This window comes from Neomonachus schauinslandi, chromosome 9, assembly GCF_002201575.2.
Source record: "Neomonachus schauinslandi chromosome 9, ASM220157v2, whole genome shotgun sequence".
Taxonomy (NCBI): Eukaryota; Metazoa; Chordata; class Mammalia; order Carnivora; family Phocidae; genus Neomonachus; species Neomonachus schauinslandi.
Window position 1 is genome coordinate 74,777,019 of NC_058411.1, and position 27,999 is coordinate 74,805,017.

The window sequence follows — 27,999 nt, forward strand, 5'->3', positions numbered from 1 at the left end:
CCAGGACCCCGGGACCATGACCTGAGCCATGGCATGGCATATGCTTAATGACAGCCACCCAGGCTCAAAGGCACATGCTTAATGACTGAGCCACCCAGGCACCCCAGAAGGTTTTTTTTTTTAAATACACATTGCACCTAATGCTAAAGAAATGATAGAATTAGAAAATTGCCACTTTTCAGCTCCTAGTGAACTAATCTAAACAGTAACCGCTAATGGGTGTTAAACTGGACTGTAATCAGGGCACTAGATAGAGTTGCTAGTTTGTGGAAATAAGTGGGATAGAAGAACAAGTTAAAGGACAACATAAAGAAGCAACAGTCAAATCCAAAATGTGGGAAATTCTGCAGGACAGATCTAGGTTAAAGGAGACTTACAGAGGCATACTAGCCATGTGCAGTATGTTGGCCTTGTTTGGATCCTCGTTCTTACAAACCAAATACAAAAGGAAAGATTTGAGCTATTTGGAGGAAATTTGAGCGTGGTCCAGGTCATGTTAAGGGATTATTGTTTCTTTTGTTAGGTATGGAAAAGACATTGTGTTTATATTTAAAGTTTTTAATGTGAGATATATAATGAAATATGGGTGAAATGATAGATGTGTGAGATCTGTTTAAAAATATTCCAGAAAAAAATCCACTAAAAAGTGTGTGTGCACATGGGTGTGTGTGTTTGTGTTTGAGGAAGCAAAAGGTGATAGATAACAAGACTGGCAAATTATTCATAATTGTTGAAGCTGGGTTATGGGTACCTGGGGATTTAGTGTACTGTGTTGGAAGATTTTTATAAAAATACAAGTTCAAAAACTAAATATAGTCTTTCAGTTTTTTCTCTAGTAGAAAAGGAATAATTTGGCATTTGAAGGTATTTATGATATATAAGTATTGCTTTGGGGGTGGATTAATGGATGAATGATTAATGAATGCTTCATTCATCTTCAAAGTTATGATTTGACTTTGTATTGATTTCATGAGCTGTTAAGACTGAGGATGAAGTGGATTGGAACATCATGTTTAGCTCTGAATCTGAAAGTAATTTCTGTGGTTGAGATTGAGAGTGAGAAAGATGGTTAGATCAAACCTTGCATTTTTCATGTCTTTATAGGTCTGCTTTCCCATCACATTTAGGATAAGATCCAAATTCCTTACCATGCCATGTAAAGCCCCTCATGATCTGATGCCTGCTTGCTTCTTAGGCCTCATAATTGCCCTCTCTCCTCTAAGTTCCATCCAATGTAGACATTATAATGATGCTGGCTCTGTTTCTGACCCTTGAATGTGCCAGGATTGTTCTCTCCTGAGAGCCTATGTACCTGCTGCCTGGAACATTCTGCCTTTCTATCCCAAATCCTTGCATGGTTTACTCCGTTATCCTATCAGGTTCTCTGCTTAAATGTTCTCTCTGAAGACATTTTCCTGACTATTCTATATCAAATCATGCTCTCATCGTTCTCCAGCTCCTTATCCTACTTTATCTTTATAGTGTCTGTCACAACCTGAAACAACTGTGTTTTTATGTATTTATATAAAATTATACATTCATTCATTTGATTGTTGTTTGATGACTCCATAAGGACAAGGAATTTGTCTTGCTTACTCCTGTATTCCATGTACATTAAACAGTGCCTGGAAGAGTGTAGGCTCTTCGTAGATATCTGTTATGTGACTGAATAGTGGATTTTGTGTTGAAGCATGGCATTATTTCCAATATTCTGGAAACAGTCACTTCCATTCTCTGTTAGCAGGTTTATGCTTTTCCTATTACAACTCAAGACAGTGAAGGGGGGTAGGTTTGGCTGTACATCTGAAACTAAATCCACTCTCTGGGCTCCTTTCTAGATGCAGTCCTCTATTTTGTCGTCAACGAAAAGAGCCAGAATGGGTTTAAATGTCTGCTAAAGAAAGAAGCCTCTAACACACGTTTTCTTCCTTTGATGCCCTTAATAGCCTGAACCTGTGTAGGTTAGTTTTTCTTAGTCACTCTCAACATGCCCAAAGAGCAGCTGTTTGCAATGAACAGTTAACCACCCACCTGGCCTCGTAAGCCTGGTGCGACTGGGAGGGAAGGAGGGAGACTGAGGCTTATGGAGCGCGGGGACTAGAAGAGGACCCCTGTGCCAGAGGTCAGGTCGCTTTTTCTTTCCCTCGGTCTTTCTTAAGGATATGCAATAAATAGTGACAGCTAAGATGAGCGTAAAGCATGTGCACTCAATGTCATGGCTTTAGGAGAATCCGGGATGGGGTTTTCGCTGAGCTGGCAATACCCTCAAGTGGAAGGCAAGAGGTGGGCTAGCACCTCAGCTCAGCTGTGGAAGCTGCTGGAATGCGAAGTGGGAAGAGTGGTGCCGCCTCAGTACGTAACAGGAAAATTACCGGAGGACGTGACCAAGATAAAGTCAGCCCCCCAGGGCCCATTTCTCCCGTGGATTGCAACGACAAACTATGGACAGACGGATGACCCGAGGACTCAGAAAGTTAAGATGGCAATTGGGAAGAGAGTGTAAGTCTGGAGAAACTACCTGTGTGGGGGACCCGTGGGGTGAATTCCTCTTTGTTTTTCTTTCTGGCCACGAGCCAAGGCAGGCGCTCCGAGCTGCAGTAGTGGCGCAGAGGGAGCTAAAATCTAAGAAAAATCCCATCTTTCTGGCCCGAAGAATGGGAAGATGCAGGCTGGAAAGTGTGTAAGGGTCTCTGCCTCCTTTTGAATCACGGATGCAGACCCCTTGGAGAACTAGTGCGGCCAGTGGGGCTGGCAGCTAAAATGCCTCTCAAAATCCTGTTTTTCTGGCCAGGGGAACCAGGCAAAAGGGCCCCTGCAGTCCAAAAAGTGTGAGAGGCTGCCTGTTTTAATTTCCCTATTTTTTCCTCTCTCTGCTTTGTACCCTGAGGGGCCATGCGGACAGCTAGAACTCCAAGAGAAATCCCACCTTTGGGCCAGCAGATTGGGAGAACCCTAGAAAGAGCTGGAACGGGGTCCTGTGCTTATGAACTAGCCTGAGACTAGGACTCGCTCCGAGCTGCACATGGGGGAGATGGACCCAAAGCAGTGTAGCAAAAGCCTTGAGAACTGGAGTGACCAGGGAACCATGGCCCACAGAAGAGGAGGGAAAACTTGCTGTCTGAACCTCGCCAGATCGATGGCCTGATAAAAAGGAACAAACAAAATCCTAATGCTCTCCAGAGGATTTGTAACAGCACCCAGAGTCTACACAACTTCATATTCAGGATGTTATTCTGCATTTAAGATTTCACAGTATTACAGAAAAATGTGACCAGTTCTTTAGACAAACACTCAAGTCAACAAATGCCAACTCCAGGATGATCCAGATACTGAGCTTATCAAAGACTTTAAAGCTGTTATAATAACTGCACCACGAGTTAAACTGTCTTGAAATGAATGGAAGGGTGGCTGTTCTTTTAGGAGACAACATGGGAGAAAGTGTTTGTGACCTTGGGTTAGGCAAAAATTTCTTAGATATAGCACCAAAAGCATGATCTGCAAAAGAAAAGTCCATCATAACATTTTTTTTTCATAAAAAGATAAGCCACACAGAGGGTATGTGGGTGATCTCTGGACCTTCTGCTCAGTTTTGCTGTGAACCTCAAACTAAGGAATAAATTCTAAATAAAAAATCACAGACTGGGAGAACTATTTTCAAGTCACGTATCCAAAAAAGGACTTGTATCCAGAAAATATGTATCACTCTCAAAATCCAGTAAGAAACAATCCATTAAAAAGGGAAAAGATTTAAACTGACCATTCACCCAAGAAGATACATTGATGGCAAATAGCACCAAGACGCCCAACAACATTTGTTTTTAGGGAAATGCAAACTAAAACCACAAAGAAGAAATTGCTATCTGACTAGTAGAATGGCATAGGAAAATGACAGTACCAAATCCCAGCAGCTTCTTACCAAGTTAAACACACACTTACCATGTGATGTGGCAGTCCCACTCTTGGGTATTATTTACTCAAATGAAATGAAAACTTATTTGTGAATGCTTACAGCAGCTTTACCCAAATTCTGTAACTGGTGAATGGATACTCAAACTGTCGTACGTCCATACAGGGCACCGCAACTTAGCAACAAAAAGGCACGAACCGCTGTTGTTCACAACAACAAGGATGGCTCTACTATGAATGTACTTTAAGTGAAAGAAGCCTTGGAGAGGTGGCATGATGGAAAATTTTGGGCCGATGGGACTGTTCTGTATCTTTTTTTTTTTTTTTTTTAAAGATTTTATTTATTTATTTGGCAGTGAGAGAGACAGCAAGAGAGGGAACACAAGCAGGGGGAGTGGGAGAGGGAGAAGCAAGCGTCCCGCTGAGCGGGGAGCCCTATGCAGGGCTCGATCCCAGGACCCTGGGACCATGACCTGAGCTGAAGGCAGATGCTTAACGACTGAGCCACCCAGGCGCCCCGGGACTGTTCTGTATCTTGACAGTGGTGGTAGTTACATGACTACATTTGTCTAAACTCATAGAACTTTGTATTTTACCCTGTGTAAATGGAAAAAAAGGAAATAATTATTGGAGAGCCATCTAATTATAATTTTCATCAGATCCTAAAAGGGCAAGTTTTCCAGACCGAGAGGACTATCATTTATTACCTGAAATACTTTGTCAGTGAGGAAATTAGATCCTCAGCCCTCCTCTGTGGTGAAAGAGAAGAGCTTGTCCATTCGGCAGAGTTGTAAATCTATGATTGCTTTTTTTCAAGCGGAGTTTGTGCTTGAGCTCATAGAATCTACCACTCTGGATCAGGACTCTGTTCTTGTAGAATTTTACTCTTGCTGCTTTGTGAGTGGCTTCGGGACCATTAGATAAAAGAATAAAAGGAGTTTCCCTTTCTCCTTTTTTTCCTTAATGTACCGAATTGCTGTGGCTAAAGCCTGAAGTCTGGTCTTGGGGTTGTGTAGAAGGAAGCAAGGTTTGTCTGGCTGGTGATTGTGACATTTTCTTTGGGATAGACCCTCAGTTTCCCAGGGCCCTCTTCCTGTCCCTTTTATTCTTTTGGTCTGTCTCTGAGACCTAGCCCATTCAAAACTATCTTAATGATATCTCACACTCCAGAGAGTTTCTTTTCTTCTCTCCTTGTTAAAATTGTGATAATGACAGTGTCTTACTCTCAGGGAAGGGCTCTGAATTTCAAATTACTTCAATCTAGTCAATGTTGCCTCCGCAGAAATCCCACTGGGGGTACTATTTGGAGGCAGATGTGCTAAGCATGTTACAGGAATATATAGTATTTTTATTCTGCCACAGTTAGAGCTCGTGTCCTAAATAGGCTTTAGCTTTTTCAAATTTATTCTCCTTGAGGGTTTTGATTATGATTTTTAAATCCACAGGCCTCCTTGTTAGAAGAAAGCAATACTAGAGTTTAATTTGTGCTTCTTTCATAAAAGAGTATTTGGACATTGTCGTTGGGGCTCCTGAGAAGGTGGAATGAAGTGTTGCTTTAAATTTCTATGAAGAGCGATAAATGGTCTCACACTTGTACAAAAGATAAGGCACGCATGATGATGGTATTGCAATTCCAAGGGAATTCTACCAATGTGTGGTTATTTAGGTACAGTGCACTGTGGCCCAGCTTCAAGGCCCTTAGCTTTTGTGTTCGATATAATCCTGATCCTGGGATTTGCATTTTGTCCTCGCAAATGGGAGCTTTGAGAAAATCCACCTTTCTCTAATGCAAGGTAAAAAGCTTTCTCCCTTCCTTAGGCGTCTTTGCTGCCCTTTCTTTTAATTAAAGTTTTTGCCTCCCCAGTGTTGGAAGAGCTTCCTAAAGGTCACACTTGAAAAGAGCTGCAGAAGGGAAATGCAGATTATAGTATTCTGTCCTTTCATAGGGGAAATTGTCGAATTTGTCTGCCTCTGAAAAGTGCATTTTCTTTTTCTTGTTTCTCCATTTTGGCTAAAGTGTGTGGATCAGAAGGAAGGAGTTTTCGCTAGTATGTAACCATATGATGTCATTCAGCTGATGGCTGAGGAATGAGAGAACACAGTTTAGCCCAGAAAAGTAGTGCGTGCCAGGCGAGGCCCTTTCAAATGTCATGCATGGTGTGGCAAGAGTAGGTTTTAAGCGGAGCATGTGCACTCTTCTTCATCGCAAACCATGCTGCCTTATTCCATCTACAAAATATTTGCACATGAAGTCTCTACATATGATTTTTGCAGTAGCTTTGATTTCTGTTGGCTTCTACTTTAAGGGAGCCGCTCACAGGAGCGCTGTGAGTGCGTCCGTCCTTTTCTCTTCGTGTTAATGTTGTCATGTGCAAGTGCTCTTGAAGACAAAGCAAAGATTTCAACACACAGAAAAATTCAGCCAGCCCCCAGAAGAGAAATGTGATGCATTTTATACAACTCTATTCAGCAGGGAAGAGCTGAAAAGGAGGATACATTCAAAAGAGGCGCTTCAGCTGGGAGAAGGCCAGAGAAGGGGGAAGCACACACAACCTTATTTCAGCAGTGTCCGGGAAACCACATACGCAAAGAAAGACTTGGTAGATGGTTGGTCCTTCCTCTTCGTTGGGTCACTGTACATGGGCTGTCCCCTGTGAGGTAGGTGCTTAGAAGGGACAGAGTTCTGGTAGGTCCATTGTTGTCTAATGTGAACTGGCAAATCAAACAGCTTGTACTCGTCAGGGCTTGAGTTTGGCCCCTGTCTAAAGACAGGACAATGAAAAAGTTGTGTGGAGATTAGGTCTTGTATCTTCTGAAATTTGACCTGGTTAGTTAATCTTTGAGCTTTTCCTCAAAAAGAGAGAGAAGATCGACATTCAGCCAAGGGACCTGAACGATGTCACATGCGTAGCTTTCTTGAAGGCACGCAGATTTCGAGCTGCCCGTCTGTGACTTAGATCTGTCACTAATGGAGACGCAGTGGGGATGGCAGTCCATTTGACTGAATTGTCAGGTGGTGGGAGAAGGGTTTTCTGCCAGATGGTGGCATTTATCTTTTTAATTAAGCATAGATTTAGATCACACCTGTTTTGTACTTTTTTTTTTTTTTACATTTTACCAGTTTGTTGACATCTTCTGTTTTTGTTTTGCTCTGAAGTACTTTCTATAATTTTTGGAAATGCTCAACTCTTTTCAAATTGTGTATCTTTTCTTTATTGTTATTGATTATGTGTGGCTCTCTCCTCCCAATCTCTGGTCATATTCATTGCTTTGAACTGTAAGTGATTTCTTACTATCGAGCCCTCTCACCACACTGTGAATCTTGCTGTTTTAATGACTGTTATGAATGGTTTGAAGTTGAATAAGCTTTTGTGTGAGAGATTTGCTCTCTTGTATGGATGCTAAGTGTTTGGAGTGGATACGTGACCTGTTTCAACTGTATTTCATCTGTGTGTATATAATTATGTGTAAGATCTTAAGCTATCTTCCAGGACTTCCTTGAAATTAAATAAGATCATTGAACAAGAATGAGTTTTGAGAGATCAAGATAGTGTCATTGATGTAAGGAAGGTGGCCTCAACATCAGAGGATGATTTTTGAATCATCAGTCTCTGGCTTGCTATACTGCTTTTGCCACTTAAACATGTTATTATTATTTCTACTTGTAGTCAGGAGTTTTGAATAGAACTTTCATAAAGGCTTTAGAAATGAAGAGACTTAACACATTAGAGAGAATGATTTATTTTACTAAGATTTTGCTCAGTCAAGAGACATGTTTGCAAAAGCACTGGGTTGCATTCTAGACAGATTTGTCATTCTGCTTCTGCTGTGAAGTGAGACCTTGGGCAAGTCCTTTTCTGAACCTCCTCTCCTCTTTAAAACCTCAGGGCTTAAACCAGATGATCTACATGGATGCTTTAAGAGAGATAGTACTGTTTCAACCAAATTTTCAATTTGCCTCCATGGATTGATATCGTAGAGCAAGTTTGCAAAGGTTATCAGTAAGAAGTTCTATTCTAAAGGTAGGAAAGGACATTGTCTAGTAATGAAACCTCTATTCTGAGGCTTGGAGAAGACTAGATGATTTCATTAAAAAAAAAAAATCAAGACTCTATTGACCCTAGGGACACTGGCTGGTTCAGTCAGAAGAACATGTGACTCTTGACCTTGGGGTCATGAGTTCGAGCCCCATGTTGGGTGTAGAGATCACTAAAAAAAAAAAAAAAAAATGAAACTAAAAAAAACCAAAAACCCCGCTGAATTTCTTAAAAAAAAAAAAAAATCTATTGACCCTGTTGTGTGCATTGGATAAAGCACAATAGCAAACAAAAGAATTGTATATGACAATGCAATCCTTTTAAGTGTTGCTAGAATAAATAGTGGTCAGGTTGTAGAGTTTTCAATCCTTTTTTTTTTTTTTTTTAAAGATTTTATTTATTTATTTGAGAGAGAGCACATGAGAGGGGGGGAGGGTCAGAGGGAGAAGCAGACTCCCTGCCGAGCAGGGAGCCCGATGCCGGACTCGATCCCGGGACTCCAGGATCATGACCTGAGCCGAAGGCAGTCGCTTAACCGACTGAGCCACCCAGGCGCCCCGAGTTTTCAATCCTTTTAGAACTTCTGAATAAGGCTTACTGAAATCACTTATCTTGATAATTACATTTTATTAAAATTGGTAGCTACATAGTAACAGGAACATTGCATGAAAAATCTTAAGTGAAAAATGTCCCCAAATAGCTGGTGAGAAGGGACTTCTTCTTTTCAAGATTTTATTTATTTCTCAGAGGGAGGGGGCACAAGCAGGGGGAGGGGCAGAGGCAGAGGGAGAAGCAGACTCCCTGCCGAGCAAAGAGCCCGATGTGGGACTCGATCCCAGGACCCTGGGATCGTGACCTGAGCTGAAGGCAGACGCTTAGCAACTGAGCCACCCAGGCACCCACAGGGTCATTTTTTTCTATTTTTCTTTCTCTCTCTTTTTTCTTTTTTTTTTTTTAAAAAAAGACCTTATTTATCCATTTGAGGGAGAGAGAGAGAGAGAGAGAGCACGAGAGTGGGGTGAGGGGCAGAGAGAAAAGCAGGCTCCTCGCTGAGCAGGGAGCCCCATGCGGGACTCAGTCCCAGGACCCTGGGATCATGACCTGAGCCGAAGGCAGACGCTCAATGACTGAGCCGCCCAAGCACCCCTCCGGCTGCTGTTCTCAGTGGCTCTGCACACCTCCTCCTGAGCGCCCGTTGTTTGTTTTGGGATTCTCAGGTCTGTCAGATGTCCTCCTGACTCCCTCTGCTTCCTTTGGTCAGCACAGGAACCATGCAGGACTTGTGATTGTTGGTTTGTTCCTACCTGCCCATATTTGGGGCTTTGTGGAGAGAGCTTGCTGCCTAGGTTTGTATGGATGTATTCCATGGAGTTTTGATCATGCTATCCTAGTTGCTCTGTGTGGTTTTTATGGGGCATTGGGGAAGACTAAAAACCATGCTGCTGCTGTTACCATCTTCCCACTGAGCTCCCTGGGTTTTGTTTTGAACAACTGTTATCCCTTGGTTACAAGCATCTTCTTTGCTAATTCTCTTGGAGTCTGGGAACTGCCTTCCAGCAGGAGATAGCGGGTGCTTATTTCACTAGACTAATCTCAGGCCACATGTCCACAGCTAAATTCAGCTGGAGCTGAATTATATGGTTCCTTCAACCTGAAATGCCTTCCTCCTCCTCCTCTCTGGCTCGCAAGGCTGTTCCTGAAGATGTCTTCCATCTCTCTCTCTCCTCTATTGCTGGTGCTTTTTCGGTGCTCTTATAACATCTTAGGAATGCACATGCACACATACCACGCTTCTTAAAGTATATGTTTGCTTCTCTGATTTCTTCATAGGATTCTGGGTTTATAAGGTGCAAGATCTTGTCTGATTTGTTTTTGTACTCCCAGTGCCTGAACTGGTGACTGATACTCCATAACTACTTAGTCATGGAGGGGCACCTGGGTGGCTCAGTTGGTTAAGCATCTGCCTTCGGCTCGGGTCATGATTGGGATGGAGCCCCACATTGGGCTCCCTGCTCCACGGGGTGTCTGCTTCTCCCTCTGCCTGCAGCTCCCCCTGCTTTTGCGCTCTCTCTTTCTCCCTCTCTCTCTCTGTGTCAAATAAATAAATGAAGAAATCTTAAAAAAAAGTTGTTGAAGGAATGTTGGCAATAGTGTAGGAATGTTTGCAAGGAACAAAAGCAGTCCTCTTCAGATATATTGTAGGGACAGATAGATGGAAGATAAGTGCCATTTAAAGTTATATTTAAAGAAAGAAATGTGTCCAGAGAAGGAACTAAAAAGTACAGGTGCCTTTTAATTTTAATTTTATTTTCAAAATTTGTGATGCAGAGATGGAGGCAATGGCCTAATCACTCCTAGCGAGTTCATTTCAATTATAACAACTCAAAAAGGTGGTGGGGCCTTTAAGAAATGTAGAACAAACAATAATGTTTAAGGAATGGGCATTTTGTGCTTATGAAGGATGCCATATGGTTAATTCGGGTGGAAGACATCATCACAGGCTCAGGCATAGGGTCGACTGGCCCAGTGTGATTTCTACATGATCTGACTTGAGGGCAGAGGGTGCACCAGGGCTATTTGGGTTCCTTCTAGTTCAATAATTGTTTCCCTGTTAACTAAGTTCTCTCCCTCTGTTGACTTGAGAGTTTGGGGAGTGTCTTAAAGTTGGCCAGATAAACGACAGCTATTTAATGGTCTGTGCGTTTTCTGGAAAGTGGAAGGTGATGATATTAAAACCTCAGTAACCAAGGAAACCAGTCCTGTGCTGGTGGATAAGAGGAGTGAAAATTTAACTGAGACCATGAAAAGAAAATCTGGCCATTAAGGCCATGCACTGAAATCCCGGGGAAGAGGAAGAAGAGGCACGTGCGCCTGACCTATCACTTGCCCCCTTAGGAGAAAGTGACCTATCAGCAGCTGTGGTCAAGGGGGGTGAGGTTCGTACACTAAGCTTGCCCAGGAATGCTCAGAGTCTACGTGCAGCCCTCCTGTCAAGGTTGATATTTTTGTATATATAAAATCTTTTAATTAAATGACAACTAAGAAAAGTTTTTGCTTGAAGTCCTCTTAGTAGTATCTCTGGTTATTGTGTGTGTCAATAGATTGACAAAGCAAAATGCTTTTTTCTAAATCAGAACCACACCAAAAAGCAGGTGGTCTTTATGGTTTCATTTAGTGCCTTCTTTATTAGAAAAGTTGTTGATGTTTACCTAATTCATGGAATTTTACCTGGAGGTTGGGACTTGCAAGGTTGATTAATTTGGTAGTTTAAAAAAAATATTTATTTGAGAGAGAGAGCCAGCGCACAAGTGGGGGGGGGCGGCAGAGGGAGAGGGAGAAGCAGGCTCCCCGCTGAGCAGGGAACTGGATGGGGCTGGATCCGATCCCAGGACTCTGGGGTCATGACCGGGGCTGAAGGCAGACGCTTAACTGACTGAGCCACCCAGGCGCCCCTAATTTGGTAGCTTTTAAAACCTTTTCTTAGTCTGGGGGTGTCTGGGTGACTCAGGTGGTTGAGCATCCGACTCTTGGTTTTGGCTCAGGTCATGATCTCCAGGTTGTGGGATCGGCCATGTGTTGGGCTCAGTAGGGAGTCTGCTGAGATTTTCTGTCTCCTCCTGCCCTTCCACCCCCCCCCCCCCCCCCCCGCCCCGCAGATAAATAAATCTTAAAAACAGACAAACAAACCTTTTTTAGCTGAATTCTTACATGAAGTTCAAGTTGTAAAGCAGATAAAATGCATGAGACTGATTCTATTGCCACTTACCCCTCTTTTCCACAAGGACCCCATAAAAGGACTTCCAAAAGTATAGTGCGAAATCACCATTTAGTCCTATGAAAGTTACTGCAGTCTAATTTCCAAACTACCCTTAAATTATGGAAGCATAAACTCTCAAGGTCTTTACAGTAAGCCATCCCATACTCTAGCTCTTGTACGGACTACCAGCAAATGGTAATTACCTCTCAGTGCCTTCTCTTTTTAGCCAACGCTCAGAAACAAAATAACACAGGTGAGAAAGATAAGATATAAAGACTTGGAGAAAGAAAGATAAGGGGGCACCTGGGTGGCTCAGTCGTTAAGTGTCTGCCTTCAGTTCAGGTCATGATCCCAGAGTCTTGGGATCGAGCCCCGTATCAGGCTCCCTGCTAGGCAGGAAGCCTGCTTCTCCCTCTCCCACTCCCCCTGCTTGTGTTCCCTCTCTCGCTGTCTCTCCCTCTGTCAAAATAAATAAAATCTTAAAAAAAAAAAAAAAAAGGAAAGAAAGAAAGATAAGGACTGGAGGGGTTCCTGGCTGGTTCAGTTGGTAGAGCATGCGATTCTTGATCTTGAGTTGTGAGTTCAAGCCCCACATTGGATTTAGAATATTACTTAAATAAACTTAAAGAAGGTAAGGACTGGGGATGAGTGAAGAGGTCCGGCAGAAGTGTCACTGAGCAGCTACTTAAGAGGATTGGGGTACCATTTTCTCTGTTCTCAGATTCCTTTGTCCCCTCTTCTTTCCCATATACTGATCACAAGGAAGGACAAGAAAATAAGCTGTTGGTAATTCTCTTGCTAGAGAAACATCTGAATTTGAGGATGATTTGGATCACTTTTTTCCCATTCTTACTGGCTAGAGTATTTTGGAGCTCAAATACTGTGTACATTGTTCTGGGCTCAGTAGATAATGTAGATATATATGCCATATATTGCATTTCAAATATGCTCATGTTCTAATGTATATTTTATTTAATACACAATGGCAAATGGAACCTCCTTATTAGTTGTATATTAGGTATATAGTGTATATATGCATATTTTTATTCAATTTTTAATTGAAATTTAGCTTCTTGAAATGCTACATAAAAATTATTTTTGCTAGCATACTTATTTTTTTTAACTAACAGAGGTACAGGTCTGTGATTCATCAGTCTTATATAACACCCAGTGCTCATTACATCACATGCCCTCCTTAATATCCATCACCCAGTTCCCCATCCCTTCACCCCCTCCCCTCCAGCAACCCTTAATTTCTTTCCTGATTAAGAGTCTCTTATGGTTTGTCTCCCTCTCTGGTTTCATCTTGTTTTATTTGTTCCTCTTTTCCCCTATGATCCTCTGCCTTATTTCTTAAATTCCACATATCAGCGAGATCATATGATTTTCTTTCTCTGATTGACTTATTTCACTTAGCATAATACCCTCTAGTTCTATCCACGTGGTTGCAAATGGCAAGATTTCGTTTTTTTCATTTTTTGATGGCTAATATTCCATTGTGTGTGTGTACACACACACATACACCTTTATCCATTCACCTGTCGATGGACATCTGGGGTCTTTCCATAGGATGGCTATTGTGGACATTACTGCTATAAACATTGGGGTGCAGGGCTAGTACACTTTTCTAATACCAAAAGCTGTCACTGAACTCTTTAATTATGATGGTTTATAATTTTTTCTATCATTAAAAAGAATAATTTTTTAAAGTAGTGAAGTATCAGCTGCTACTGATAAAAAATGGCCTGATTAGGGTTATAAATATAAAAGTTGGCAATTAGACTATCAAGTAATGATCTATTTTAAAGCTTGGTAACAATTTAAAATTTTAAAGTTAGGCAAATTAATATAATTTTCCAGTTTTACACATTGTAACATTTTTGGTTGGATATATTTGACATTATTACCTAATTTTACTGCAGTTAGCTCTCCGTGACTTTCTGTTGGAAGGTTTCCTTAAATGTTTTCTCTCGCCTATCTTTCTATCCCACCTGTTCCCATTTATGGTGTAATTACGTTTTGTAAGGAACACAAAAAAATGTGTGATTGACTGTTTTCTGACCTTCTTATTAGGTTCAAAGCAGGAAAACCTTTTCCACACCCCTATACTCCAGCAGAAAGTAAACAAGGACCTTCAAAAGTTAGGTTTTTGAGTATTAAAGGCTTTACATAGGCTCTTGTTTAGTTGTCATGTGCTACTAGTAACTTCTGAAGTTTTATTGGCTTATCTGAGGGCTCTTCATGAAAAAATAATCTTTTTTTTTTTTTAAAGATTTTGTTTATTTATTTGAGAGAGAGAGAATGAGAGAGAGCACATGAGAGGGGTTAGGGTCAGAGGGAGAAGCAGACTCCCTGCCGAGCAGGGAGTCCGATGCCGGACTTGATCCAGGGACTCCAGGATCATGACCTGAGCCGAAGGCAGTCGCCTAACCAACTGAGCCACCCAGGCACCCGAAAAAATAATCTTTAAATATTTTCTCTTGGCAGATAGTTGCTCTTTTGAAAGAAAAGGTAAGAGGAAATTTAAAAAACAGTGTTGCCCAAACATACTGTTCATAGACTGGCCAGTTAAATTAAGTAGATTGTAATTTCATGTAAATTATTGTTGTTATTAAATAGCAGTATGGCTGTGGTGAATAAATCTTTTTATTGGTTCTGTGGTGCCTATGGTAGCTTTGTCTGGTTGTTCTATCCATCATTGAAAGCGGTATTGATGCCTCCACCTACTATTGTTGAACAGTTTCCCCCTTCAATTCTGTCCGTGTTCGCTGCATATATTGTGGGGCTTGATTATTAGGAGCATGTTATAGTTGTCACATCTTTATGCTAAAGTGACCCTTTTATCATTGTATAATGTCCTTTGTCTCATAATTTTGCCTTAAAGTTTATTTTGTCTGATACTTGTGTCAGCACTCTGGCTCTTTTTTACATACTGTTTGCATACAGTATCTTTTACCATCCAATACTTTATTAGAATATTTGTCTTTGAATGTGTCTCCTGTAGACAGCATATAGTTGGATCTAAAAACATCCATTTTGCTAGTCCCTGCCTTTTGACTGAATTGTTGAATCTATTCACATTTAATGTTGCTGTTGATATAGTTGGATATTTATGTCTGCTACTTTATTTTTTGTTTCCCATATGTCTCATGTGGATTTTCTTCCTTTATTCCTCCTTTGCAGTTTCTTTTGCATAAATATTTTTAATGTAACATTTAAATTCCTTTAGGGGCTTTAGGGGCGCCTGGGTGGCTCAGTCATTAAGCGTCTGCCTTCGGCTAAGGTCATGATCCCAGGGTCCTAGGATTGAATCCCACATCGGGCTCCCTGCTCGGCGGGAAGCCTGCTTCTCTCTCTCCCACTCCCCCTGCTTGTGTTCCTGCTCTCGCTATCTCTCTCTCTGTCAAATAGATAAATTAAAAAAAAAATCTTTAAATTCCTTTAGTGATTTTTTTTTTTTTTTAAGTCATTTCCTTAGTGGTTGCTCTAGGGTCTACTATATACATTTTAACTTATCAGAATCTGCTTCAGATCTGTAGTAGCTTAGTGAGATATAGGAACATTACTCCTATAAAGCTCTATTCCCCAACCCCCTTTTTGTGGTATTATTGTTACACATATTACATCTATAGGTTGCAAAACCAGTAATACAGGGTTACCATTATTATGTTATATAATTCTGTCTTTTAAAGAATGAGAGAGGAAAGAAGAATAAGCATATATTTATTGCCTTTGTTATACTAGCCTTATTTCCTATTCCTAGTTTTGTTCATTTGTTTGTGTGTGTTTGAGTTCCCGTACCGAGTCCTTTCCTTAGTGCAATACAGTTTAACTCCCACCCACTTCCTTTGTGCTGTTATTGGAAAATGTTTTGTTGGACCCATAACATATGGAAATATAATTATGCACATATTGTTTTAAATTGCTTTTTAAAATCCATTATGGGAGGAGGGGCTGTATCAAATATAATTTACAAATATTTTCTCCTATAAGTTGCCTTTTCATTTTTTTAAATTAAGTTTATTTTAATTCCAGTATAGTTAACATACAGTGTTATATTAGTTTCTGGTGTACAATATAGTGATTCAACAGTTCTATACATGACTCATGCTTGTCATGATAAGTGTATTTTTAATCCCCTTCACCTATTTCCCCCATCCCCCACCCACCTCCCCTCTGGTAGCCATCAGTTTGTTCTCTATAGTGAAGAGTCTGTTTCTTGGTGTGCCTCTCTCTCTTTTCCCCTTTGTTCATTTGTTTTGTTTCTTAAATTCCATGAGTGAAATCATATGGGATTTGTCTTTTACTGACTTACTTAGCTTAGCACAATCCTCTTTAGCTCCATCTGTATTGCCACAAATGGCAAGATTTCCTTCTTTTTTATGGCTGAGTAATATTCCATTTTATCATCTTCTTTAGCCATTCATCTATTGATGGACACAGGCTGCTTCCATAATTTGGCTATTGTAAATTATGCTGCAATAAACATGGGGTGCATGTATCCCTTTGAATTAGTGTTTTTATATTTTTTTGGGTAAATACCCAGTAGTGTGATTGCTGGATCATAAAGTAGCTCTATTTTTAATTTTTCAAGGAACCTCTACTGTTTTCCAGAGTAGCTGCACCAGTTTGCATGCCCATCAACAGTGCATTAGGGCTCCTTTTTCTCCAAATCCTCACCAATAGTTGTTGCTTCTTGTGTTTTTGATTTTAACCATTCTGACAGCCATTCTGAGGTGATCTCATTGTGGTTTTGATTTGCATTTCCCTGATGATAAGTGATGTTGATACCTTTTCATTTTGTTGTTGGTTTCCTTTGCTGTACAGAGGCTTTTTAGTCTGATATATTCTCACTGGTTTATTATTTTGTTTTGTTCCCTTTGCTTTGGTGTCAAATCCAAAAAATTGCCAAGACTGATGTCAAGGAGCTTACTCCCTATGTTTTTCTATTAGAAGTTTTATGGTTTCAGGTCTTACACTCAAGTATTTAATCCATTTTGAGTTGACTTTTGTGTATGGTGTGAGATAGTGGTCTGGTTTCATTCTTTTGCATGTGGCTGTCCAGTTTTCCCAGCACCACTTTTGAAGAGACTGTCCTTTCCCCATGGTGTACCCTTTGTCATAAATGGACCGTATGTGTGGGTTTATTTCAGGGCTGTCTATTCTGTTCCATTGATGTGTCTATTTTTAGGCCATTGCCATACAGTTTTGATTACTACAGCTTTGTAATATAGTTTGCTATCAGGAAGCATGATGCCTCTAGCTTTGTTGTTCTTTCTTAAGCTTGCTTTGGCTATTCAGGGTCTTTTGTGGTTCCATACAAATTTTCAGGTTGGTTTTTTTTTTTTTTTTTCTGTGGAAAATGCCATTGGAATTTTGATAGGGATTGCATTGAATCTGTAGATTGTGTTGCGATTATAAATTTTTTAAAAAAAGATTTTATTTATGAGAGAGAGAGAGCACATACGCGAGCATGTGCATGAGTGGGGAGGGGGAGAGGTGCAGAGGGAGTTGGAGAAGCAGGTTCGATGTGGGGCTCAATCCCAGGATCATGACAAAGGCAGATGCTTAAACAACTGAGCCACCCAAGTGCCCCTAGTTATAGATATTTTAACAATATTATTATTTTGAGAGGAAGGGAGAGAGAGAGAGAAAAAACAGGAATGGGAGGGAGAGAGAGCATCTTAAGCAGGCTCCAGCTCAGAACGGAGCCTGATGTGGGGATTGATCTCATGACTCTGAGATCATGACCTGAGCTGAAATCAAGAGTTAATTGGTTAACCAACTGAGCCACGCAGGCGCCCTTTAACAATATTCTGTTGATCTGTGAGCACAGACTATCTTTAAGTTTGTGTCTTCTTTAATTTTTTCCATCAGTATCTTATATTTTTCAGTATACAAAATTAACGTACTAATATTGTAATGATGTTGTTAACATAATAATGATGCCTCTATGGTTTTCACATTGTTTTCATCAGTATTTTCCTTATTTGTTCTATTCTTTCTATCTTGGGACTTTGCATATTTTGTCCCAGATTTTTGCAAAATGAACCAAACACAAAATCTCTTGGAGTTTTTAAGATACACCTTTCTCTAAGTTACATCAAATGTCTTCTAAGCTTTATTACTTTTTACTATTTTTTTAAACTTTCAAAATACTTATTTTTAAAAATGAATTATTTAAAAAACTAATCCCTAAAATTGGGAAAAAAAGCTGTATATCAAATTTTTGTGCAACACCTAGAAATGATTTATTTCCAGTGACTTTATTTTTTTGAATGTATCAAATTTATATTTAGCTTATTGTCTTCCAGAAATGAAAGATGAGGATTTAATTAACTTTTACAAACATTCTCTCTTCTCTCCCACCTCTTCCTCCTTATAATATTTTATGTATTATCATTTTTATTTGCTTATTTATCTTTAATTACTTATAATAATATACTTATGCCTCAGTTTCTTATGTAGCAGTTTCAATTTTCTCAAGCCACATTCTTGGGCATAAAAAGGACTAACTTCATTTCTGTAACTAAAAGATCCCACTGCACCAGCTGGCAAAAACCTTAATCATTACCAATTCCAAGCAAACTTGGTCATTTGACATGTAAACTTATATAGGTCAGATTTCATTCCTCCCTTCCCTACGTTTATGGGAGTGCAGGTTGTTTCCAAGGTATTTATGTGGTGCCAAACTCTGGGAGTAGGTAGGCTTTGAAATGGTTGATTTTTTTTTTTTTCTTTCAAGATTTTACTTATTTATTTTAGAAAGAGAGAGGGAGAGCTTGAATGGTGGGGAGGGCAGAGGGAGAGGGAGAAGCAGACTCCCTGCTGAGCAGAGAGCCCAGTGCGGGGCTGTATCCCAGGACCCTGAGATCATGACCTGAGCCGAAGGCAGACGCTTAACCAACTGAGCCACCCAGGTGCTCCTGAAATGGTTGATTTCTATCCTAAAGTCCTCTAAGTTTAAGACTCGTATAGCCTTGATTATTTGAATAAGATGAAACAACTATTTAAAAAGGATACACTGGGGTAGACGTTAGCCCTATCAGTTACACAAAATTTTAGGCAGGAACTTGCCAGATTTCCTTTACAAAGCTAAAGGAAAAACTTATTCTGAAAGTACATTCTGGTATAATGGGGTCCTTTTGAAATACTATTTAGTATCCTCGGAGAACTTGGTCTATAAATGTGCTCTTGGGGTGCCTGGGTGGCTCAGTTGGTTAGGCGACTGCCTTCGGCTCAGGTCATGATCCTGGAGTCCCAGGATCGAGTCCCGCATGGGGCTCCCTGCTCGGCGGGGAGTCTGCTTCTCCCTCTGACCCTCCCCCTTCTCATGCTCTATCTCATTCTCTCTCTCAAATAAATAAATAAAATCTTTTTTTTTTAAAAAAAATATATAAATGTGCTCTTTATCGTGATACCGGTATACTATTTTTTGTTTGTTTGTTTGGTTTTACTTTACTGCTAAGGCTGCTAAGGTCGAACTTTCCACTGCTTGTGTATTGATTTGTCTCTAATTATTGCAGGTTGAAGATGACAGTGATGCAGAGACCTATGGAGAAGAGAATGAGGAACAGGGAAATTATTCTAAAAGAAAGATAGTCTCTAACTGGGATCGATATCAAGATATTGAAAAAGAGGTCAATAATGAAAGTGGAGAATCACAGAGGGGGACGGACTTCAGTGTTCTCCTCAGCTCAGCAGGTATGAATTCCAGTTGCATGCATATGCTTTAGTGCTCTGAAAGTTGCACAGACCTTTTATTTATGTTCCTTTTAAAACCGCATTGTAATAACTAGCAGTTCATTTTGTCCTTTGGATTTTAAATTCAAGTAAAGGACAGTGCATCTGATGGCTTGCAAGGAAGAAAGATGGTTCCTTAACAGGAAGCTAGGGATTCCATGTCCTGATGTAGAAGGATTTAAGTCCTGGTTGAAATGGATAAAAGGCTTTATGGAAATGAAAAATGCTGAACTATGCCCCTCTAAATTGGGTAGTCTGAAAATAGAAGTATTTTCTTTGATTTCAGAGGAATCAATATTTATGTTTGTACAAAGCTTTACCAAGCTTCTAGAATATGTGTTCTTTCCCCTTTTATAGCCAGGAATATGCATATTAGGATATGCACATAGTAGAGACCGGTGTACCTGAACGTGAACACTTTTCTGTTTTGCTTTTGGACAGTGTTCTCTATCAATAAGGTGCAGTGCTCTTTCCTTCTCTGGCCAGCTGTTTTTGAAGATAGACTCCACCCTGAGTGATGTGCCGCTGTGCGAAGCTGGAGAGTAGGAGAGTAGGGACAGGGAATAATGGAGCGGGGCTGGTTGGATAGATGTCTACTCTCTACGAGGCTGTGGCATGAGGGTTGAAAGGATGAATGGCGGATGGATTAGTGGTTTTCAGGGGTTAGGGATGGGGGAGGTGGATGTGGTTATAAAAAAGGTAACATGAAGTATCCTTGTAGTGCTGTTACTGATCATTTTCTTGATGGTGGTGGTAGATACACAAACCTACACAAGTGATAAAATTGTTGAGAACTCAAGACACATCCACACAAGTGAGTACAGATAAAACTGGGGAAATCTGAACAACCTTGGTGGGTTATATCAATGTCAGTATATCAGTATTCCGGTTGTGATATGATACTATGGTTTTGCAAAATGTTATCATTGGGGGAAACTGGGTCAAGTGTACGTGAGATCTCTCTGTATTGTTTCTTACAAGTATTGTGTGAGTCTATAATTACCTCAATAACAAAATATTACTAGGTCCAAAAAAATTTAAAGGATGAGGTAAGAAGCAGAGAAATAAAATGAAGATTTTCAGACAATTTGCTTTAAATTCCCTCTTCCTCCCAACTTTTATGTTGCTGTTGAGTTCAACCTTTCTTTTTTTCTCATCTGCGTATATTTTTGAATTCCCGTACCAGACTAAGAATCCTAAAGTGAGGAATTCTCTTCCTATTTAATTAAACCCTTTGAGTAGAAAGAGAGTTGTAAGTGGAGAGAGTATGTGAGTGTGAGTCAGAAGAGCAAGGTTCAGTCTGGTGTCATTATGTTCTTTGCCACACACACCATAACCCTCTTTGTAGAGGTTTGCCGACTCACTGACTGTTCAGCGACTGATGACTCAAATCTTCTTGCTGGTCAGATGAGTACTTCCCTCTGGTGGCCTGAATTTTGGCCAATTACAGGCTTATAAGCACTTTTCTTCAAGGTGGGAGAAAGGTAAAAGGTGGGCTGCTTAGTTTTACTTTCTATTAGCTGTTCTGCTAAAGGATGTAGGGAAAACTTGAAGTAGCGCAATAAGGTTGACACATGAACTACCTGGTTTTAGTTGAATCAGACGTGTAGTCCGTTACTAGGACACTGTCTGGCACATGAAAGATCCTGCATGAATGTTTGAAGGTGATTCAAAATTCGAGTCTGACCTAGCGGTAATGCCCAGTGGCTCATGATTTTGGTTATTTATGTTAGCATTTTATTTACAACTTAAAACCTGACATGATTTGGGTCTTGTATGTCTTTTTCCTGTAGTCTGTCTTTGCTTACTGATTTCTTCCCAAGTGACTTGTTTGTGACTGGTTTCTTGGGCTATCACAGTTGTCACATCTTTTTTTTTTCTTTCAATTCTTTAAATTATTATGTTAATCACCATACATTACATCATTAATTTTTGATGTAGTGTTCCATGATTCATTGTAATTGTCACATCTTCTGATATGTGCTTTTATTTCTTCTTCACTCTGTTGCTGATTCATCATTTTCTTTTCACCATGTCCTATGCCTGAGAAGAGCTGCCTGCTTTCTCCATTGTAGGAGTCGGGCTGTATTAGTTTGCCTTTGAGAGATGGACTTATCTTCTGTGATCATAAAATATTAATATTCTCCAGATAGGCTGACTATACTCCTTGGAGTCACCAACTTTTATTATACCATTTTCATTTGTATAAATAAATACAAGCCCAGAAAAAAATATTGATAGTTTGTTAGATGTGTACATCATAAACTTTTCTAGATAGAGCCGAATTGCTCTCCAAAGTGGAGATGAGCTAGGATTCCTAGTGTTGGCTGTCTTTGCCGATACGTAGTACTGTTATACTTTTTAACTGTGGCTGGTTGACTGGATGGTGTCTAGTTGTGGTTCATTGAACAATTTTTTGAGTATCCACTACTTCCAGGTACTATTTTAGAGACTGAGCATATGGCAAAGAACAGAGCAGACAAAAACACCTGGCCTCCTGGAGTGGACATTCTAAAGGGTGGAGACACATTAAAGAAAAGAGAGTACGTAAGATGCTAAATGGTGATAATTGCTTGGGATAGAAATAAAGTGGGGAGAGGCTGTTACAGTTTTAGAAAGAGTGGCCAGAGAAGGTATTCTTGAGATGATGACATTTGAATAAAGGCCTGAGGAAGGTGAGCGAGTAAGCACTGGAGATATCTGGGGGAGGAGTGTTGCAGGCAAAGGGATTAACAAGTTCATAGGCTTTGCGGTAGGAGTATAGAGAATAGCAAGGGCGGCCAGCATGGCTGGAGCAAAGTGAGCAGGTAGATGAGGTCAGAGAGGCATAGTGGCCAGATCAGGGGGAGGCTTGTAGACCATTATTAAAGATGTTGGCTTTTACTCTGAGTGAGATGAGCAGCCACCAGAGGGTGTTGAAGAGAAGCATGATACAGCTAACTTATGTTTAACAGGATCACTCCGGCTGCTGTGTTGGTAGACCAGTTGGGAGGCTATTGCAACAATCCAAACAAGCAGGGATGGTGGCTCTGGCCAGGGTGGTGGCCGTGGAGCTGGTGAAACATGGCTGGCTTCCGGATCTATTTTGAGGGAAGAGCATCCAGGACTTGCGGCTATGGGGTATGACATAAAAAGATGTATAAGGCCGATGCCAGGTTTTTGGCCTGACAACTGTAAGAAGGGAGTTGCCATTAATTGAGATGGGTCAAACTCTGGGAGTGCTGTTTTGCATGTGTTGTAATTGAGATGCCAGTTTGACATCTGTATTAGTTAGAGTTCCTGTAGGACATAGATGGCACACTCAGTATAATTGAAGGAAGTTTTAACAAAGGCATCATTTACACAAGTATGGGTGGGATGTGGGGAGAGCGCATAGGTAGTAGAGCATTGGGAGGGCAGGAAACAGCAGAGATGTTATTGTCCCTAGTTACTGAAACTCTGGGGGAGAGATTCTTATAGAGCAGTTGACCTTGAGAGGATGAATCACCTTTGCTCGAGAGATCTAGCTGGTGAAGGTAACCCCAGAGGGAGGGAGACAAGTGAATAAATACTCCGGTCTTACACTTCTTTACCTCCTTTATTCTCCTGCAGGGCTTCCCATAATCCTAACCTACTAGCAGCCAGAAGGCAAAGGGAGCCTGTTTCTGTCATCCATATAGATCAACCTCTTAGGGCAGAACAGGGAGGAAGAGAGAGGAGGGTGAATCTGGAGTGGCAAATGGAAGAGCCCCAGCACAGCATCCAATAGGAAACATCCAGCAGGTTGTCGGATGAAGCCCTCTGGGGTGCAGGATCCAGGCCTGGCCTGGAGATATACGTTTGGGGGATGGCAACCTGTAGGTGATATTTAAAGTCATGAGACTGCATGAGATGACCAAGGGAGTTATTAGTGGAAAACTGCTGAGCACTGGGCAGCTCAGTGTCTAGAGGTTAGGGAGATGAGAAGGAACCGCCAAAGGAAACTGAGAGTGAGTGGCAGAAGGAAAAACCAGGAAACTGGAATCTTTAAGTGTTTCCAGGAAGGAGGGATCTGTGTCAAATGCACTTGATGACATCCAAAAATTGACACTTGACTTTAACAACACGGGGTTACTAGTGATCTTGGCAAGAGTAGTTTTGTTGGAGTGGTGGGATAAATTCATTCTTGAATTTAAAAATAATATGTGAGGAGAGACATTGGAGACAGCAAATATAAGCAACTCTTAATTTTAAGGAGTTTGTTATCATCAGAAGGAGAGCAATGGGCTGGTGGGGGAAGTAGGTCAAGACATGTTTTTTAAAGATGGGAGAAGTAACTGCATGTTTATTTGTTGATAGAACGATCCAGAAGAGAGGGCAAAATATAATGTGGGAAGAGGTGAGAATTACTGGATTTATGTTCTTTGGTCCACATGTGGTGATGGAATCTATATTGTACAGGTGGTGGGAGTGCCCATTGCTGGGGGCTCAGACAGTTGTTGGACTGTAATCAGAGGAAAGGCCAGAACATAGAGGCATGGATACAGGTAGGTGGGTTGTTGTGACAGGGGCTTGAGGGGTTCCCTTCTAATTGATTCTGTTTTCTTAGTGAAGTAAGAACGCTGTGAGTGAGGGTCACGGAGGAGGTACTAGAAGTGAGAGAGTAGAAGGGTAAGAATCGTTGTCTACAGGGTGGGAGAATGAACAAAATAGGAAAATGTGGTCTGGTTGCTGGGTGGTACTAGAGGCCCACTGGAGTTGGTGTTCATGAATGTAAGGTAAGAAGAGGGGTGTTGTTCCCTCTTTCACGCTGCTGTTTGTGTGCAGAGAGGGGTAGAGAGTAGGATTTAATCGCAATTACAGCTTAGCTAAGCAAAGGCACTGAAGGGAGACAGAAGACGGGGTGATTGGACTTTATGCATTATTTTTTTAAAAAGATTTTATTTATTTATTGACAGAGACACAGCGAGAGAGGGAACACAAGCAGGGGGAGTGGGAGAGGGAGAAGCAGGCTTCCCTCGGAGCAGGGATGCGGGGCTCGATCCCAGAGCCCTGGGATCACGACCTGAGCCGAAGGCTGACACTTAACGACTGAGCCACCCAGGCGCCCCTATGCATTATTTTTTATTCTAGAATCAGCTGTGTGATGTGTATACCTCTGGTCCAGTTCTCAAATGCCATTTTGAAGACGGACCTTTTGCTAAGAATACATCTAGCTTAATGTGTTGTTACTTTGCTGGTAGGATTTACATCATAACAGTGAATCTTTGAGGACCAGTAATTAATTCAAGGAGTGAATTTCTACTGCACACACAGCTGGTGTGTATGTATGTTGGCGTGTATGTACGTGTGTGTATGTATTCACTTAGGAAGGTAGTTTGTCATTTTCCAGTAAATTCGAGGGTCTAGCACTTGGACGCTTGGAAGGCACTCTAGAAAGCTCTAGCACACCTGCGCCAGGAGATGTGTGTGAGTGTTCATAGTGATGCTGGTCAGAAGAGCCACAGGTGAAAGCAACTCAGATGTCCATTCATAGTGGAACGAATACATAAATACGTGGATGAGTCTCTCAAACATACTGTAAAGTAAAAGGAACATTACATAGCCACAAAATATCTCCGTATGATTCTACTTGAAATTCACACACCAGAAAAAAAGTAAGCTGTGTTATTTAGGGAGACACAGTCATGGTAAAATGGAAACCAAGGAAATGATTATGGTAAAACTCAGGATTGTAGTCCCCTCCAGTGGAGAGGTGAGGGGTAATGATTGGGGAGGGGCGTGTAGCAGGTGTCGGGGTGGGGGGGACTTCCATGATGTTGATAGTCATCTATTTCTTGACCTGGATGATGTTTGTTTATGTTTGTTGAACAATTTTTCTTTAAATTGTATCTTACCTACTCTTCTATGTGTCTTTCTATACAAGGAAAGTCTGAAATTGGATTTGTAATGATAGGATTTAAGTTACCCCCATAGACCATGGGGAACATTTTGGGAGAAGCAGTCCTTTTCGGCACCCTGAGGCTTTCGTCATGCTTTGTTTTGGTCTCTGGCCGTGGGTAGTAGCATCTTGTTTTTCTAAGTGGAGGATAAAGGAAGAGGGGACTAGTTTGTTTGAAGTCACACTTTTGCTGGTAGGATTGGCAGTTCTCAGACATCTTTTTAGGACTCTTTCCGTAAGCCTCTGAAACAGACAGTTGCGCCTGCAGCTTTTCTTTTTGAACAGTGTTCTTGCAGTTCTAACTTAGGTTTCACCAGCTTTGAGAATGGTACCGTACTCTCACTTATATTCAGACATAAGATGTTAGATCTTTAAGTTTTCCGCACCTCCCCCCACTTTTTTTTCTTCAAGTGGTGAGTCATTGAATTCATGCCATATGCTCTATCTATTCCTTTCAAGAAGTCACAGCTAACCAGAGCTAGAAAAATGTTTACAGTGCGAGCAGAATGCACTGGAGCAATATTGAAGATAAACATGTGAAAAAAAAATCTTTTATGTGCACGTCTGTAAGCTCTGTTTATTTTCAGTAGAACAAATACAAATGAAACGATTAGCTTATAATTTGGTCCGCATAGTTGTCCATGCGTCTTTTCATTTCAAGTTATTATATATTTTCTACAATGTAATTTTATGAAAAGTTAATTTTGGGGGGTAGATTTTAATTCTAATGATATTTGATCCCCCCCCCCCATATGCTTTTGCCGGCAAATAGACTGAAAGGGAAAAGAAAGCCTCTCGCTCTAGCAGCCCACGAAGCAGCAAGACAGCTGTATTTGTCCCCATGGACTCAGTTCATTTTTTTTCTTTTTCTATGGTATGCATTTTATCCGTTTTTACTAATACATTCTCATTACAAAGATGGTTGAGAAGAAGAACCTTCCCTTTGGTATTTGTTTCTGTTATTTCAGATTGATTCAGAACTACGTATGCACTAAAAAAAAATCTTCATTTGGGTAACAACAACAAAAAGAGGTAAAACCACAAAAAAATTCTTTCCTTTCTTATAGCCGGACATTGAAGTGGGCTTAATTTGATTTTCTTTTTTCAAACCTCCGAAGATAAAAGCAGCTGAATACCTAGAAATGGGTTTGCCAGATTCCTGGTCTCTGCACCACTGGCTCTTTTTGGCTGTTTCCATGCAGGTTCTCCTTTGTCTGCTTTTGCTGGTCCAGCCACCCGCATCCTTTTCATCTTGTGCCTCGTTCCCCATCCACGTTCACTTTCTTGCCATGAAACTCTACTTTCCCTGGCGGCTTTAATTCCTCTCCCTCTTCCTTCAAATCTGTGACCTTTTCCTTTCCATTTGTTTAGGGATTCTTGTTGATCCTCCACGATTTCTTTCGGCTCTGTTTTTTCCCATACCTCCCTCCTCACTTCTTTGTTGCTTAATCGTAAGTTACCACTCTTGGCTTCCTCGGCTTTATCTAGTGCTTCTTAGCTTTTTCTTTAAATAGAATTACTCCCTTTTTTTACTCCTCTGATTAAAGTCTATCCATTTTATTTCTCCACGATTTGAGAAAGGTGTGGATCTTTTCAACCAGGTCGGATCATCTAAGTCATCCCAAAATTTCAACATTCAGTTTTCTAGAGATTTCATTTTAGCATCTATAGCACTTTTGGTTTTGCTTTTTGTTTAGTTCCTTAATTTAGCTTACACCTTCTTTTCTTTCTTCATTCTTTTTTTTTTTTTTCCCAACATATCTTCCTTGAAAAGTCTTAGAAGGTCTTTATGCTTTTGGCCTGTGTCTCTGTAAACTTTTTAGCAAATTCAATACTATCAGACCCTGCAAATATTGATCTCTTCATGCTTTGTGTAATGTTGTTTTCATTTGAATATTTTGTGCTTGACCTTTATCTTCTAATCCTTTGTGTCACCATGGATTGCGTCAGCTGGAAAGCCTTTCATGCACATAGATCTGTTTTTACATCATTTTTAATACTCATCCAGTCATTGGAGAGAGCTTTTATACTCATTAGAGAGAGGTTTGTGTGGAGAGCTTCTGATGTTAGCTTTATTTTTATTTCCGCAGGTTTTGTCTTTCATGTGCTCAGTGCTTCCATTATATTAAACTCTGTTAGGGAGTTCCCCTGTTGGATTTTAGGATCTCCGAGGAACCCGCCTTTCATCCAGTGTGATCTGTCTCCTTTAAAAACTTGTCTCGTGGCAAGTTAAAGTCACTAAAATAATACTTGATTTGATGACAGATTTTGGCCCCAGAGTAGCATTTTGTCACAATCACCACTTTCGGCTATTGTGCTACCTTTCTGATCCTCATCCCACCGAGCTGGGCCATTGGATCACTAGCAGTGACTATAGGGTCTCCAGCTCATTTTTAAGGACTGAATGTTTAGATGATAATTTAGATTATTCTTACTAGAAATATCTTTTTTTTTTTTTTAAAGATTTTATTTATTTATTTGACAGAGAGAGACACAGCGAGAGAGGGAACACAAGCAGGGGGAGGGGGAGAGGGAGAAGCAGGCTCCCCGCAGAGCAGGCAGCCCGATGTGGGACTCGATCCTGGGACTCCGGGATCATGACCTGAGCCGAAGGCAGTTGCTTAACCGACTGAGCCACCCAGGTGCCCCTTACTAGA

At 40.8% G+C, this 27,999-nt stretch overlaps 1 protein-coding gene and 1 pseudogene across 1 annotated transcript in view; one reads left to right on the forward strand and one right to left on the reverse strand.

Annotated features, from left to right (window-relative positions):
• The window catches only part of AVEN (apoptosis and caspase activation inhibitor), a 184,502-nt gene that overhangs the window by 22,143 nt on the left and 134,360 nt on the right, over positions 1–27,999 (forward strand). Inside the window, exon 2 of the mRNA XM_021695512.2 lies at positions 19,227–19,404. Coding sequence (XP_021551187.1) covers positions 19,227–19,404 — 178 coding nt within the window. The remainder of the gene's footprint in view (positions 1–19,226; positions 19,405–27,999) is intronic.
• Positions 26,447–27,999, reverse strand: part of LOC110585470 — a 50,615-nt pseudogene continuing 49,062 nt past the window's right edge.